General features: G+C 34.5%; 5 protein-coding genes across 5 annotated transcripts; 2 read left to right on the top strand and 3 right to left on the bottom strand.

The window, feature by feature from the left end:
• Positions 1–108: 108 nt before the first annotated feature.
• Positions 109–6,492, bottom strand: gflD (RasGEF domain-containing protein; the record flags this gene model as incomplete). Its single annotated transcript, XM_020582580.1, has 4 exons — positions 109–3,480; positions 3,559–3,651; positions 3,714–4,058; positions 5,338–6,492. The coding sequence occupies 4 exons, from the start codon at positions 6,490–6,492 to the stop codon at positions 109–111; spliced, it is 4,965 nt and encodes a 1,654-aa protein (XP_020426934.1).
• A 1,030-nt stretch (positions 6,493–7,522) lies between these two features.
• On the bottom strand, positions 7,523–8,908 carry purB (adenylosuccinate lyase; the record flags this gene model as incomplete). Its single annotated transcript, XM_020582581.1, has 1 exon — positions 7,523–8,908. One exon carries the CDS (start codon positions 8,906–8,908, stop codon positions 7,523–7,525), a length of 1,386 nt encoding a protein of 461 aa, XP_020426935.1.
• A 1,092-nt stretch (positions 8,909–10,000) lies between these two features.
• PPL_11835 (uncharacterized protein) lies at positions 10,001–12,198 on the top strand (the record flags this gene model as incomplete). The annotated part of the gene is made up of 7 exons (XM_020582582.1): positions 10,001–10,591; positions 10,714–10,746; positions 10,842–10,919; positions 10,942–11,094; positions 11,591–11,954; positions 12,094–12,145; positions 12,183–12,198. The coding sequence occupies 7 exons, from the start codon at positions 10,001–10,003 to the stop codon at positions 12,196–12,198; spliced, it is 1,287 nt and encodes a 428-aa protein (XP_020426936.1).
• A 138-nt stretch (positions 12,199–12,336) lies between these two features.
• Positions 12,337–13,406, bottom strand: PPL_11836 (uncharacterized protein; the record flags this gene model as incomplete). Its single annotated transcript, XM_020582583.1, has 3 exons — positions 12,337–12,616; positions 12,699–12,856; positions 13,122–13,406. 3 exons carry the CDS (start codon positions 13,404–13,406, stop codon positions 12,337–12,339), a joined length of 723 nt encoding a protein of 240 aa, XP_020426937.1.
• Positions 13,407–14,084: 678 nt separating this feature from the next.
• cnrP (importin 9) lies at positions 14,085–17,267 on the top strand (the record flags this gene model as incomplete). Its single annotated transcript, XM_020582584.1, has 4 exons — positions 14,085–14,402; positions 15,024–16,251; positions 16,495–17,078; positions 17,160–17,267. 4 exons carry the CDS (start codon positions 14,085–14,087, stop codon positions 17,265–17,267), a joined length of 2,238 nt encoding a protein of 745 aa, XP_020426938.1.
• Positions 17,268–17,459: the final 192 nt, after the last annotated feature.

Here is a 17,459-nt window from a genome sequence, read left to right on the forward strand (position 1 = left end):
CTATTGAAAAAAACAATAAAAAACATTAAATCATCTTTGTCATATGAAAATAACATATCTAGAAAAAACTAGTTTTTTGAAATATTATACATATTTTTTATTTATTGATCATTGTTGTTGTCTTGGTTCCAACAAAAGAGATTTTTCATACATTTCATCATCATTCAAAATTTGGCGATCCAATATCTTGTTTTGTAAGGTCGATACAGACTTCATTGGATAGCTACTTTGTCGATAAGATTGTAATAGATGTAATATCGATTGAATCTGTCTCATCTTATCAAGGTTGAGTATAGTTACATTGCTATAGCTATTATTGTTATTGTCGTTATAGTTGTTATCTTTAAGTGTGGTGGGAGATGCATCACCAACGGCAAATAGATCCTTTGAATAGATACCAATGTATGGGACTAATGGTGATTTGGCGCTGTGAAGACGTTCACGATAGGCTTTGTGATTGGCATCGGTGGCAAACAGTCGTTGCAACGATTGATAGGAGGACATCGATTTGCGACTGACTTTCTCCCAAGAGAGTGTGAGTCTTCTGATGGCATAGTGTTGCAATCCCATAGTTATTGCATAGCTACCGTGGAAATCGTTGAGTTCCAGCAGGTTAGATGCGATCTCAATGAATCTCTCGAATAGCGCGGCTCTTGCCGATGAACTGGTGGCACCCACCACTTCCGAGCCAACCCAAGAACTCCATCGATTGAAAGATGCCACCATTGCCTGGAAACAAGGTGATTCAGCTGGTTTGGCAAATCTATTGAGCAACAACTCTGATACGTGTAGAGCACTGAACGTCTGCTCGTCCAACAGAGCGATTTGAATGGAAACTTCGGCGGAATCACTGTCGACAACTGTAAACTTTCTGGTTGGCATTGTTCTGGTTGCAGCCAATATAAAGTCGTTCTTTGATTTCTTTGGACTGGCACTCACTGGACTTGTATTTACACTGCTACTAGTTGATGATAGTGTTGGAGTTGATGGTGCTGATGAATTGGGTGTTGTTGTTGTCGATTTATTACTACTGTTGCTATTGCTATTGCTATTAAAGATAATGGTTGAAAAGTCCGTTTGTTGTTTACAATATTCATCGAGTTGAAGTAATTGTTTGTTTTCTTCGTATGAAGAGATTCTGAGTTTGAGATTATCGCTAATCAACTGACGAATCGAGAGTAGAAGTTTGGAACCAACTGGGTCGGTTGCTTGCCAGTAGGATCGCTGTTTTGATTCCATTAGCTTACGAATCAAATAGAGGATACGTTCACGAACTGCCAATCTCCATGGTGAATCAATACACTTTTGCTCGGTCGACTTGTTGTACAGGTCAAAGAGTCGCTCAACATATTCAGTACTACTTATAAAGTAGTCTTCGTGTGTCAGATTGAATGTGTCCAGAAGAGTGTCGTCACGATAATGGACATCTGTCAACTTGATAATCAGTTGATCGATCGGGGCTGACTTTACAATTTGTTTACCTTTCTTGATACCATATTGAACACCATTGATGGAATCACAAATGAAATCCAAATGATTCAATAGAATGAACAGTAGAGTATCGATCGATTTCTTATAGTTGGACGGAGAATTGTTATTGTCTGGAGTGGATGAGTTGGTGCTGGTGCTGTTCAACTCATCGTTTTCAGTACCAATAATCAATGGACCGAAAATGGTTGAGATGTATTCATAGATCTCTTGTTTGGAAAGGTACAATCCAATGTTATTCACTGACGAAGAACTGGATGCCAGTGAGTTGAGATCCGGTGTTAGGATGGAGCTACGATAGCAACTGGAATATTGATCTGCCAACTTTACAAAGTGACAAATCATCATTCTAAATAATGTCCAAGCGGCTTGCTGTTGTGAGTAGATTAGCGAACGAATCATTGAGATTTTGTATTGGTGGTCTTCTACCTCTAGACAAGTGAGAAGTTGCTCTGGCATCAATGGCTGTGGTAATGATCTTAAAAAGTGTTTCAATAGCTCGCCGATCACTCTCGGTGAACTACCCAACTCTTTATAGACATCTTCCTTGCCACGTTTTGTTCTAATTAACAATCTCTCCAACGCCCCGTTTCTATTCTTTAGGGCTGAAGAGCTGGATAGTCCATTAGCAGACTGAGAACAGTTGTTGTTTTCCAACTCCATTTCCATTTGATCTTCAGTTATCTCTTCAACAAAGAGTTGAGTATTTCCATTTCCATTGGGGGTTGCTGCCGATCCAGTTCCATTTGATCCGTTGTTGCTCAGTCTGGTTGGATTTCCGAAAATGTGAGAAAGATAAATTGATTGTATGGTAATGGTGTTAGCTTGGTTGGTCTCGGTGACCAATGATTCCAAGTGATTGAACAGCATCGAGGCAAACAATGGACAACCAGTGTCATCGATTCTCAACTGTTCAATTGGAATACCGATTACATCCTCGTTTAGATAGAGTTGAGCTGCATCGTATTTGCTTCTTCTGGAGATGAGCATTTGACTTAGCTTGTCTTCCGATTCCTTGTTCTTTGTTATCTTCTTACGATTCTTCATAATGTTGAAAATTGAATTGGATCTGTCTCTAAGATCTCTTGGTGGTGAATTGGCTGTTGGTGTCGAACTTTGATTGGAGGTTGAATTAGAAGGAGTTGAAATTTCCTTTTCCTTCTCCTTCTCTTTTGTGATTATTGATCTTTCATCCATTTTAAAGTCTTTGTTTAAATCACAACCAAATGTAATCGACCTGTTCTTTAGTTTCATTCTTTGAATTGGTGGGGAAATTGACTTGGTTTCACCATTGTCAACTGATGATCCAGTAGATTTAATAGTGAGTTGTTCAAGAATATTGTTACTAACAGTATTCTTTGGTGATGTAGAAGATGCTCCATTTTCTTCAAAAACTGGAGAGAAAGAGGAATCGTTTGTTTTTGTAGTTGATGTTGATTTTAAAGTAGAGGTTGTAGTTGTTGTTGTAGTCGAACTAGTATTATTATTATTATTATTATTATTCTCGGTTGAATAACTATTATTATCATCTTTATTAAACTGTTGTTGGAAATCGGGTATGGGTGGAGGTGATTGTCTCTTATTTATAGTTTGTATCAATTGTGAGAAACTCTCTTTGATCTTCTTTCTTTTGGTGGTTGCATAGGATGGCAATGATCCACTTCTGGTTCTCATGAGATTCGACTCCAAAGGGACAACAGCGCCATCCTTTTGAATGGCAGACATAGATGTGAATCTAACTCTTCCTTCATTGTTCTTCTCAGACTCATTGATAATTATTGATTTGGTTTTCCTTGATTTTCCAACAGGAGGAGCATTATTATTTTGATCTTCATTTCCAAAGTCATTACTAATACTAAATATATTATGTAGTGATAGTCTCTTTGTAAGGAATGCAATTGGTTTGACTTCAGACAATGATTGATAATGACTAAACTGTTTCATCAATGCCCAATATGCTGAATCAGTACTATCAAATAATCCAAATACATACTATTTTGTTTTTTTTGGAAAACAACAAATTAATTAGTTAGTTATTAATTAATTTTTTTATGTTAAATTTAAACTTACTTTAAAATCTTTAGTTGAAATCTCGATTGAACTACCTAATATAATTGATGTTACTTTTTTAATATTCTTTATATCTTTAAATGCTTGGTGTTCCTGGAAATTAAATGATTAGAATAAATATATTTAAAATTTGAATAATTTTACTTGTTACTTACTTTAATTTCACTATTAAAAATTAAACTATAAAAACAAAAGTATGAGGTGGTTATATATAATTTTCCAGCTTTCGAAACCTTTTTTCGATAAGCACATGGATGCTCAGATAGAATCACTTCATTCTTGGGCAAATCGAAAATCTTTATAATATCCTCACTAGATATCTTTTTCTCTTTAGTCATTATGTAATAATTGCTATTGATACTATTCGAGATATCACCTGACTGATTATTGGAATCTGAATTATAGTTATTATTATTATTATTACTATTATTATTTGTTGTTGTTGCTATTGACGATGATGTTGTGTTATTTAGATTTGCTGAAGATGAAACAATATAGTCCTATTTAAATTTAAGAAATTTTGTTGTTAAATATTAATAAATTTCCATTTAATAAAAAAATGAATAAAAATGGTAATATAATTTGAAGAAAATAATATTGGTGGCTGTTAGTTAGTTTCCTATTGCTTTACTTTAGTTTTTTGTTTTTGTTTTTGTTTTTTTAGGGTTGAAATCAATCAACTATAATAGATATCGATCAGATTAAAGAGAGCACACTCTATTTAGTCCAAAACACAACATATAAAACAACCACACAATCACTATTCATTAATTGCTTGCTTTTTTTTTTTTAAAGTGGCCACACCACCTCTTCACTATAACTCCACCTTTCACTCAAAACATGAGTGAGTGAGTGAGTTAATGTTGAGTGTCTCTATCTTGCTTAGGTGGTGTTTTTATTGGTGATATTAGGTGTTTAAAAATAGGAAACAAACAGCCACAACCACAATGGTTCTTCAGAATTTTTAATGAAAGTAACCAGTGGGTGATGAAAGCTGGATTAAAGTGAGAGGTGAAATAGAAATTTGAAGAACCAATTTTTGGTGCTATAAATAATAAAATAAAAATAAAAAAAAATTGAATAGAAAAGAATTGTACATACACATACACATACACACTCACTTACACATCAACATACATATATCTATATTTGTTTTGATTATAATATCAACATCACCAATAGCTATTTAACACGAGTGTTAGAGTATGTATTTTCAGTATATGGTTGATCATTTTATTCCAACAGGCAAGTGAATGAATAGCAACAAACTTAAGTTTTTTTTTTTTTTTTGATAAGTGTGTTTGTGTGAGTAAGTGTGTGTGTGAATTAATTAATGAAAGCTTGGTGTTATTTAGATTGTTGTAGTTGATTGTGGTTGTGTGTGTGTGAAGTTATTGTGATTGTATATCTTTTTCAATTAGTTTAAAAATTAACAATAATAACCAACCTATTTAGGTTCACTGTGTGTGCTTTGGATGTATACACAAATAAATAAATATTGGTATCGATATAAAAAGATACATAGATATAATAGATAATAAGTTCAAAAATGATGAAATATTTATATCTATAAATATATATAAATAGAATTATTCTAAATATATATATATCTATTTTGTTGTTTTGTTTGTTTTGTTTGTTGTAAAGCGACATTAAAATTGAAGTGCAATAATTATATTCTCAAACTATTTCCCATTTTTTCTCCATATTAATAATAAAATATAGATATATTTGTATTATTGTTATTTTATATTTTATCTGAAGTTAGTTACAACTTACATTGATATTAGTATTATTATTAATTGGGGTATTAATAAATCCTTTAAATTTTCCAATGAGTGTTTGCTTTCTCGGGCTTGTAGGCGACTGTAGTGGTGATAGTTGGGGTGAATTGTTGTTGCTGTTGCTACTATTTGTAGTTGACGTTTGAGAATGAAGATTTGAGCTTGTCAATGTTGATGTTGGTGATACAGTTGTTGTTAAAGGAATAAGTTGCACATTGGTATTGATACCGTTATTACTATAACTATTGATATTATTGGTCAAAGAAGTCAAAGAGTTTGTTACTGCTAAATTACTGTTATTGCCATAATTATTATTATAGTTATTATTATTATTATTTTGTTGTAGTGGTGATGATGATAAATCATTATTATTAATTTGATGGTGGTTGTTGTTAGTGGTTGTTTGAATTTGGTTATTGAATTTTGATGCTGCCATTTGTGAAAGTATGGAATTCGATGGAAGAGACGATGATTGCTGATGTTGTTGTTGAGTTTGTTTCAGTCTTGAGTGTTGTGGTAGTTCCATGTGAGTATAATTTGGATTATTATTGAGAAATGACTTGATGGGTGTGATAGGTGTTATTGGTAATGGTTTTTGTAGTACCCGTTTAGGAAGTGTCGGTGAAGAGGGCGACGATTTAAGAGAATTTGAAGGTGAAGACGACGACGACGATGATGAGTTTAGAGTTATTATTGGTGATTGATAATGAATAGGTGCAGGTAAGTTGGAAGCAGCTCTAACTCTATTGACTGGTGTATTTGCAAATTTCCAGCCATTTCCACTATTATTATTATGTTTATTGGAGGTATCGCTTTTACCATTGTCTTGTAAAAGACTATTATTATTACTTGAAGTGTCAGGAGATATTTGTAGTGGTTGTGGAGTTGGTGTTGGTGTTGGTGGTAATGTTACATTTGGCTTTCTATACATTTGAAATAATGATTGATTATTGTTATTATTAATAGGCTGTGATGTTTGACCATTATTACTAGAATATTTAATAGGTTGTTTTTCAACTATTATAGTATTAGATATATCTTGTTTAGGAAGTTGTTTTTGTTGTTGTTGTGGTGGTAGTGGTGGTTGCCTCTTTGGTGGTAGTTGAGGTAAAGGTTTATATGGTACAAATTGGGTATTGTTATTATTCATTTTTGAATAATTAATAAATAAATAAATAAATAAATAAAATAAATAATATATATAAAAGTAAAATACAAATGATAAAAGATGTTAAATAACTGTTTTATTTCATTGTGCTATGAAATTAAGTTTAAATAATAATAATAATAGATGATAGCATCGGATAGAAGCCTCTTTGCCCAATTGAACTTGTTTCAAATTTATATTTAAATATCAGCACCATCAAAATAACTGATTAATCATCAACATTACATTGTTCATTTTTTTTCTTACCAATGTTTGCAAAACAATCAGCAAACATCAATATTTTTGTCTACACTGTTTTTATTGATTATGTGACACTAACTAGTAAGTATGATCAAAGATCTTTTCACATTGTTTACTGTTAACTTTTTAATAATAAACTTTGTTTTTTTTTTTTTTTGGGAAGTTATTAGTTCAAGAAGTCAGTTATCATCCCCATTTTTTTATGGCTTTTTTTTATACTTTTGGGTTAAATTGTGGAATTTTGTTTGGCGGGGTGGCAAACATATACTTTAAAAAGGTAAAACAGACACAATCGATGGGTTGAAATGGATTGAACTCAGAGTTACAATGAAATGTTTTAGAATAAAAACAACAACTTTAGATTTCGGACTTTGATTAACTTTTATTTTTATTAGATTTTGATGAGATCCAAAACAAGATTTATAATCAATTCCGAATATTGATGCAGCAGTAGCATCAGCAGCATTACTGTTTTAATTAGAAATAAAAGATAACTAGAATAACAACAAATACTAAATAAATAAAACAGTATTTTTATTTTATCCAATATAAATACAATGTTTTCAGTTTTGAAGGTACTAACTATTATAATACTTTGTAATTCATACGATCGAATTCGATTGTTATGTTGTTGTTATTATTCACAAAACAAAGATTTTGTTGTTTTTGATCGTCGATATGATTGATGGTTTTTTGGTTGTTTGGTTGAAGGGTGGATGTTGAACTTATGATATTTTGTTGTTATGTTACTTTTGTAGTGTAGTAACAATTTTTAAAACTCTGGAATGAAACCTAAATAATTGAATGGTGTAATAACTTTAAGTTCTTGTTTGACTTGATCTGAAACTTGAAGGGTATCGATAAAGTTGTGGATGTCTTGTTGTGAGATTTTCTTGGAACCAGAGACACGTGTGAGTTCCTTGAGTGCTTCGTATGGCTTTGGATAACCTTCACGACGCAAAATGGTTTGAATAGCCTCGGAGATGACTGCCCAGTTTTGATCGAGATCGTGGTGCAGTGGTTGCTCGTTGAGCACCAACTTGCCAAGACCACGTTGCAGCGACTTGAATGCGAGCAACGAGTGTGCCAATGGCACACCGACGGTACGCAACACGGTCGAGTCTGTCAAGTCACGTTGCAAACGCGAGATTGGCAGCTTGGCGGCGAGATGCTCGTACAGTGCATTGGCGACACCCATGTTACCCTCAGCATTCTCGAAATCGATTGGATTGACTTTGTGTGGCATGGTGGAGGAACCGACTTCACCCTTGATAACGCGCTGTCCAAAGTACTCCATGGAGATGTATGTCCAGATGTCACGACACAAGTCGATCAAGATGGTGTTGATACGCTTGAGACCGTCGAATAGCGCAGCCAAGTTGTCGTAGTGTTCGATTTGAGTGGTGAAACGCGAACGCTTCAACTTTGGATGGAGGGAAGCGACGAAACTCTCGCCAAACGCGATCCAGTCGACGTTGGGATAGGCGACGTAGTGCGCGTTCAAGTTACCGGTGGCACCACCAAACTTGGTGGTATGTGGACATTGCTCGAGCAATGCAATCTGGTTCTGAAGACGTTCGAGGAACACCATGAATTCCTTGCCGACGGTGGTTGGAGTGGCGGGCTGACCGTGGGTGTGTGCCAGCATTGGCACGGTGCGGGTCGAGCTGGCCAGTGCTTGGAGTGGCTGGACGGCACAGCTGTTGAGTTGTGGCACGATAACCTCGTCGATTGCCTTTACTATGGACAGAGGAATGGCGGTGTTATTGACGTCTTGCGATGTCAGTCCAAAGTGGATGAACTCGGTGATGGCGTCGGAGTAGTTGAATGGCGCGGCAGTCATCTTCTCCTTGATGAAATACTCTACGGCCTTGATGTCGTGATTGGTAACCTTCTCGATATTCTTAATCTTGATGGCATCGGCTTCGTTGAATTCCTGGTAGATCTTTCGGAGGGCGACATGTTGTTGCTCGGTATTGAGTGCCACCAAAGGCTTGATGTCGGCGACAGTCGTCAACTTTATGAAATATTCAATCTCCACCAAAACTCTATATTTAATTAAACTGTACTCTGAGAAGTAGTCACTCATTGAACTACATTTATCCCAGTATCTACCATCGATTGGTGAAATTGCAGTTAATTGATTAATGATTGACATTATATATATAAATTATTTATTTTCTAGAAATATATCTATTCTATTCTCTCTATTTATATATCTTTTTTTTTTTTTTTTTTTTGAATGATTATGAATATGAAAACTATCTGAAATCAATGACAACAGTAGTGGACTATTTTAAACACGGAATAGAATGATTTCATTATACGTTTTTAAAATTCAATTTAATTTTTTTTTTTAATTTTTCATTTTTTTGTATTTTTTTTTTTTTTATTCTTTGCACGAATCTGGGAATATCCGAAAAAAGGTGTGGTTTTTTTTTACATTTCGGACCTTTTTAGTGACAAATAGAATAATCTCTTTATTGCGTCCAACAACAAAAAACAACATTATCTACAAATATTGATAAATATTTCTAAAAATCTACTTGATTTATTTAATCAATATTTTGAAACTTGATTAACTTTTTTTAGATTTTTAGGCAAAATTATTAATTGAATTATAATCAATTATAGTTTAATTTAGTTATAAAAATTTATTTATTAGATTCTATTATATATTGTATAGGACAGCATCTTAGGTCATGTAGATTGATCTTCAGCGTTTAAGACATTTTTCATTGATGTCCATTTATTGTTGTTCTACGAAATGTTGATTGTTTGCGATTGCATTTAAATAAATAAAAAAAGTTAGTAAAAATTAAACTTTGAATTCAATTCTACACTCTTCAGCTTATTACATACTTATTAATTTTGATTGTAGAAATTTTAAAAACTTTGACATCTACCTTCAAAAAAAATTTAATCGAAAATAATAATAGTTAAAACTCGGCCTTCTATTATTCTAAGTAATATCAATCCTAATCAAATCAAATGTTTCGTCAATAATAGTAATAGACTTAAGATGCTGTCCAATACAACAAATAAATAGTAATAAAGTTTGACTTGAGTGAAGATCTAAAGTGGTGTGTGTGGGTGGTTGGATAATTAATGAAAAAAAAGGTCTCTCAGTTTTTTTTTTTTTTTTTTTCATTTTTATTAATTTATTTATATCATTTATATATTTATTAATCAAAATACTACTTATAATAAGTAAAAGAAACGAAAATAATTAAAGAAATAAAAGAGTATAATGAACATTGAGATTAATAGTAATGAAACATTACATCATATTAATAATGAAAATAATACTGTAAATAGTAATAATAATAGTAGTAATAATAATAACAATAATAATAATAGTAATACACAAACAACAACAACAACAATAACAACCACACCAGCAACGACAATTACACCAACTAAACAACAGCAACAACAAACAAATAAAAAGAATACACAAACAACAACACCAACTTCGACAGCAACAACAACAACAACCAATACAAATTCTAATATAAGCAAACTTACTACACCAACATCAACACCACCATCTTCTATAAATGGAAAATCTAATACGAATAGTAGCAGTTTACAACAGCAACAACAGCAAATGCAATTGTCACAAGCAAATAAAATAATTCTTTTACAGCAAGGACCACCTGTTTTATCACCACCGGCAGTGTTTGGCATTGTCGAACCACAGCTTTATCGTACAAACTCACTATATCCTATCAATTTCCCATTCATCAAACTATTGGGTTTGAAAACCGTTGTACAATTATCACCCGAAGTACCAATTAAAGCTGTTACCACTTTTTTAGAAGAGAATAATATTAATCTGGTAAGCTACAATGATTAACTATTATTGTTATTAATTAATATATATATATATATATATGATTATCGATGTAGACTGACTGACTGACTGACTCTTTGTTTTTTATTACTATTATTAAATATTAGATACATCTTGGTTTGAAAGCATGGAAAGCCGATGCATCTTGGAAACCGGTTACGGAGGAGTTGATCAAGGAGACACTGGAGATCGTGTTGAACTATGATTACTATCCGCTGATGATTACTTGTACCAGTGGTATCAATCAGACCGGTGTACTGGTGGGCTGTCTGCGTCGACTTCAGAATTGGAACTTGACGTCGATCCTGGTGGAGTATCAGAGTTTTACAGGTCAGAACAACACTCGTTATGTTAACGAACAGTTTATAGAGTTATTCGATGTCGACTTGGTAACTCTACCGAACCGACTACCTCAATGGTTCATCGATCAGCAAAAGATGCTCGAGGATGAAGAACGTGAATATCAAGAAGAAGAACAACAACAAAAAGCAAATAATCTATAGCAACAACAACAACAATAACCCTCACATACAAAACAATCAAAAATAAATCATTGTATCCCCAAACTAATTTATTATAACATCAAATATTTGGTAAGTGTCAAAAAAAAAAAAGGTTAGGCGTATTAGATAGGAAATTGTAATTTTTTATTTGTAAAATGGTTTGTGAATGGGAACTGTGAGAGTTGGATTCATGGTATTTAGATTGTTGATTGTTAAACAAAGAAATTGGTTGTATAATTCACATAAATATATCTATTAGAGTGTGAGTTTGTCTATTCTAATAAAAAAAAAAAAAAAAAAAAACAATATATCAAATTACTTGAACAAGATATCATCAAACTATTCACAGACTCTGGGGTTTCTTATCAACATGCAAAAGATATCTCTGTGAATCTTTTGAGAGCTAATTTCAATACAAAAAAACAATTGCATGAAATTCTCTACTCAAATAAAAGAGATAGATTCTTCCCAAAGTTTTTAGTTGGAATGTAGTTCGCTTCAAAAGATCTCTGAAATATCTCCAATTTCAACAACTGGAGCACCAACAACTGGAACTCCGACAACTGGTATGACTACTAGAACACCAACAACTGGAGCTCCAACAACTGGAACTCCAACAACAGGGATTCCAACTGGAACTACAACACTTCCAACAACTGGAATTCCGATAACTAGAACTCCGACCACTGGAACTCCAACAACTGGTACTCCTTCAACCACAACCACTGATATATCTGTACTAGTGACTACAACAACAGCACCATCCAACAACAGCGACAACAGATTTGATGGTGTTGTCGCAACTGAACCAAATAAAGATCAATTTAGTGTACTACTCTTAGATTGTTTTTTTTATCATTTAGACTAGATATTTCTCAGAGTGATTTGTTGTTATATAGCCATTTGACTGTTACTCACTCAATAGTAAAAAAAAATTTTCATATTGCACTATGTTTAACTTTGTATTGATCTCTTTGATTTTAGCATCTGATATTTTATCTTTTGCTGCTTATCATGATAATCCAAATGTTAGTTTGTATATATTTATTAAAAAATGAAACTTAAAAAACTAGAGCTAGTAACAACTAGTTTATAGATAGAACAGTTATTAAGTAAACAAAATTAATAATTGTGTATGTAGTTGAAAGTTTTGATGTGATTATATGATTATTGGATTTTCTGATTAGATGATCTTAAAATCATCATTAATTAAATAACATTATTGTTTTAATCTTTTTTATATTTCTGATTTGATGATGATGAAGATGATGACGATTTTTTGAATTGATTATGATAACATCTAATGAATGATAGTATTAAATTATAAATAATGAATAGAACTAACCATCCACCTGTAACTCCAAACGATATATTAATGAATTTAGTCTGAATGAAAGGACAAATCTTGAAACTGTATTCGAAATTCTCAATATCTGGATTTGGTTTTCTAATTTCAAATAATGCTGAATATCCACCAAACTCTCCCATCATTGATCTAATTGTATATCTAAATATTTAGATAGATAGATAGATAATATTAATATCATAACAATCTAACAATCTAACTAATAGTAACTACTATTACCTACTCTATTGTATGATTATTATGTTTATATATACATCCATCATGATCATGACCATTGAATACATAGATTGGTTTGATTTCATCGAGAATGTATTGTGTTGTTTCTTTGGTGAGCATGCTTTGCTCGCGAATCATCGATTCACCGGTGTGATGTGCAACGTGCTTGATTGCAAATTGCTCGATGCAGAGTGGCGTCGCGTGGTATGGCGCCGGCACGTTGGGCACATAGGTGCGGTTGGTGTGTGCGTCACCGAGGTCTTTGTACAGAGGGATGTGCGTCGCGATGATGATTGGCGTTCCCGTGGAATTGCCTTCTTCGGCGAGCTGCCGGAGGAATCGCCATGCATCGTCGTACAGCGACTGCTCCTTCGACGTTGGATCCAAGTTGATAGAGTTAACCACCGCAACGATATGTCCGGCGATATACCACTTTGAATTGACCTTTCCAAACACCTCTTCGAAGCGTTCCACTCGCCGGGTGTTTGCTTCGTTGCCGTAGCCAATATCGTGATTGCCGGTGATGTTTATCAGTGTGGTGCGCTCTGGCGTCAGCGCGGAAAAGATGTTTTGGTAGCGCGACACACGCAGCGCAAACTCGGTGTCGTCGATGTACTGCGATGAGAAGAGATCGCCCAACACCAAAACATGCGATGGCGACAAATAGTAGTTGATATTCGCGACGATATGCTTGAAGTAGTTGTCGTTGAACCATATATTATATTCACCTTTTCTGCCTTCGCGCCAGATGCGATGTGATCCTTCCATCTGTGGATCTCCCAGCATAACGATCTGCGCACTATATCCATCCATACTCCATTTCCAAGAACAAAAGAACATATAATTATACAAATAGAAATAGAAAACCAATATTCCTATACCAAAACCTATAAATATTTTATTCATGCATTTCATAATTCATTTATTTATCTTTAATCTATCTATCTATCTATAAAAAAACTAAATAAAATAAAAAGAAATAATAAAATATTTATAAATATTTATAAAATAAATATAAAATAAAATAAAAAATAATAAATATACAATAAGTTTATATTAACTAAATACTATACTAAATCCTAAATTAATCAATGCAAATGTAATGACTCATTTTAATTAATTAAAAAAAACAACAACAGAAGTGAAAACAGAGGAATCACAAAAAACTGAAAAAAATCAACGTTACTGTGGGATGGTTGTGTGTGTGTGTGTTTGAACAAAGATTTAAATGAAATTTTGTTTGAAGCGAAAAACGACAAATTTATTTTTTTAAAAAATAAAAATCTAAAAATTGTTATCTTCAAATAAATATTTATAGATAATATATATTTTTATATAAAAGTATATAGATAAGAAAAGATAGATTATAGATATAGAAGTTTGAGATAAGATAATGTCACAACAACAACAAACAAATGAAACGATATTGTTAGAATGTTTGAATGGTTTACTGTCACCGGATCTACACAAGTTGGCAGAACAAAAGTTGACAGAGTTGTCAACTACGATGCCATTCTATGGGTTGATGTTGTGTCAGTTGGCAACCAATAACAATGCCAACATCGATATCAGACAGCTATCTTTGATCGTCTTGAAAAAGTTTATCAAAGAACATTGGCATGAAATGAATTCGCCACAAGAGAAAGAACAAATCAAATCATTGTTGACGCCATCTATATCCGATCCATCCTCAAAGATAAGAACTGCAATTGTAAGTTTGAATAGGTGGGGAATGATAAACAATTCAATACAATACAAACTTTGTTCTGACTAACCAACTCTTTTGTATTATAATTCTGATTCTAACTAGGCAATGTGTATTGGTAGAATAGGTGCTACGGAATGGCCAAATCAATGGCCAACTCTATTGGATGATCTGTTAAAGTGTTTGATACCACCGTTGTCGTCGAATGCCAATTTGTTGTCGGGTGCACTCTCGACTTTGAAGATTCTCTGTGATCCCAGTTATTTGGATCTGTCGCAGACCCGACAGATAATAGTAATGCTATTCCCAGTGCTACAGAACATTCTAAGGAGTTTCGGAAATGAAAGTAGCTATTCTCTAGAGATTCATTGTACTGCTGTGGAAATCTATAAATCGATTCTCAATTACAATACGATGGTTGGCGATTTCTCAAAGTTGTTGGCACCGACCATTGCCACTTGGATTGAGTTGTTTGTCAAGATTCTCTCTTCTTCATCGCCGGACAGCGCCATCAATCCAATAGTAATCGATACAATCACACTCATGCAAAACAGCTTTGGTAAGCATGTCACTGCGAGTTTGCATCTTTTGCTCTCTCCGATCTGGTCGCTGTTTGTCAAGTCACAGGCGATCTACGAGAAGACATTGACCGACCTCGATGTTGAATCGGCGGTATTCGAAAGCGTTGTTATTTCACTGATTGAATTCCTCACGTTGATCGTATCAAAGAAGAACAAAGCAATGTTCCAAGCACAACTACCACAGATCATAAGCATCACTCTGACATTCCTTCAGATGTCGGACGATAGCGCCGACCTCTACCAATCCGATCCCTCACAATTCCTCGAGCAAGACGATGAAACTTCTTATACTCCACGTTCACTTGCATCGGGGCTGTTGGCATCGCTTGGCGATGTCTATAAGGGCGATGTCTTGGGATTGGTTTATCAGGCGTTGCAGTCGTTCAGTTCGAGCTGGCGACAGAGCGAAGCATCGTTGCTCGCCATGTCGGTCCTTTCTTCTCACTACATCAACGCTGGCAACAAAAAGTATTTCGATTTTGCACAGTTCCTCGAGCGTCTCTACAGCTTCTTCAGCGACGCCAACTCGACTGGCGAACATTCCGATATTCTCCAGGGACGTGCACTCCACTGTGCGTGTCTCTACAGCTCCGGTGTCGACAAGTCGATATCGCTGCCGTTCCTCAAACTCTCTGTCAATATTCTTCATCAGGCAAACCAACCATTGCCAAACAAAATCGCCGCTATGAAAGCGGTGGCAGCATTCAATCTCTCCAGTCACTTGGAATTCATACCCACCATCATTCAGGCATCTGTAAATCTACTGCTAAAAGTCACTGAAGATTGTTTGTTGGTAGTATTGGACGCTATTCTTTTGGCACTTCGCGCCGATACTTCGGTGGATCACGCCAACTATGAACCAATCATCGTTCCACCATTGCTTCAGACATGGACACAGTATGCCAACGACCCAATGGCATGCGAAGCAATGAACGACATCTTCCAGATTCTTTGTAAATCGCAAGGCTGTTATCCAGCGATTATCGATCATGTTCTACCAACACTTTGTTTGGTGATTGAGAATTTCGACAAGCCTGCATACCTTGGTGTTGCTGATCGCGCAGTATCACTTTTGAATCTGATTCTCTCCAATTGCAAATCCAACTTTGATGCACCAATCTTTGATAAAATATTGGCACCGCTCATCAATATTCTACTTTCCAACGTGAACACTGCGGAACCAGTCGAAAAGAATCTTATCACTGCAACTCTTACCATTCTACCGATATTTATTGTCAGAGGTCACCAACAACTTGGACAATGGACATACCGTGGTGTGTCGGGGCTGAGCTATATGCTCCAAATCGTAGAGTCAAACATTCGTAACAAAGATGAGTTTATTGCGCTGAATGCTCCTCCCATTGCAACGGCGTTGATCGTTCACATGGCAGCTGCTATTCAGCAGTATCTGATGCTCATTATCGATTTGTCCGTACAGATCTTGATGCAATGTAAAATACCATCGTTCAAGCAATCGCTCATCACCATATTTGCGCGTCTCGTATTGATCTCGCCAGAGGAGGTGGTTGCCCATCTCTCGACTCGCCAGGTTCTCGAGAGTGTCCTCAACGAATGGACAAAGTTCCACGGTGACATTCAGAATCGTTTGGATACCAATATCAGTACGATCGCACTGGGCAAACTCATGTGTTTGAATGACGAGCGTGTCGCCAAGATTCTGGTAGACGGAACACTCATGGTGCCACCACAACTGAAAAAGACACGCTCACAATCGAGAAACTCATTTATGTCGGGTGGCGCTATTCCAGAGAAATGGACAAAGGCACCGTTCTATCAAAAAGCAACCATGGTCATCTTGGAAACCTATGAAATGGAGATTCTGGATCAACAACAAAAGATCAACGATATCGATAAGAAACTACTGTCCAACGATGACGGTGACGAAAACCAAGACGACCAAGAATATGACGATGACGACGGAGAATACGATGATGACGACGATGATTTCGATGTTGATAACTGTGAATTTGAACCGGCCGAAGATTATTTTGATTTAATTGGTGATGACGATGATATAAATCTAGAGGATGACTTTGATCCACTTGCAAAAGAAGATCCATATTATAATATTAATTTAGTTGTAAGTTATAAATAACAAACTAGTTAAAAAAGTTAAGTTTGTACTTTATTCTAATCAATTTTTATTTACTATTTCATTTAGGATTGTATTAAAGATATTTTCAAGACTTTCAATAATTCAAATCCACTATTATTTAAAGAAAGTATATTACCAATTATAAAAAATAAGACTCCACAACTTTTAAATTAAATAAATTTAGCCAATTGTTTAAATTTAATTGATTATAATTAATTATTTATTAATGATCTAATTTATTTGATATTTTGGTAATTGGTAATTGGAATTGAATACAAAACTTGTGGATTACACCTTTTGAGTAATTAGACTTATACTCTCTAGCCACATGTGAAAAATCTCTGAATTTGATTTGAGTAGATTGAT

The sequence above is a fragment of the Heterostelium album genome (genome assembly GCF_000004825.1).
Source record: "Heterostelium album PN500 unplaced genomic scaffold PPL_contig26, whole genome shotgun sequence".
Taxonomy (NCBI): domain Eukaryota; phylum Evosea; class Eumycetozoa; order Acytosteliales; family Acytosteliaceae; genus Heterostelium; species Heterostelium album.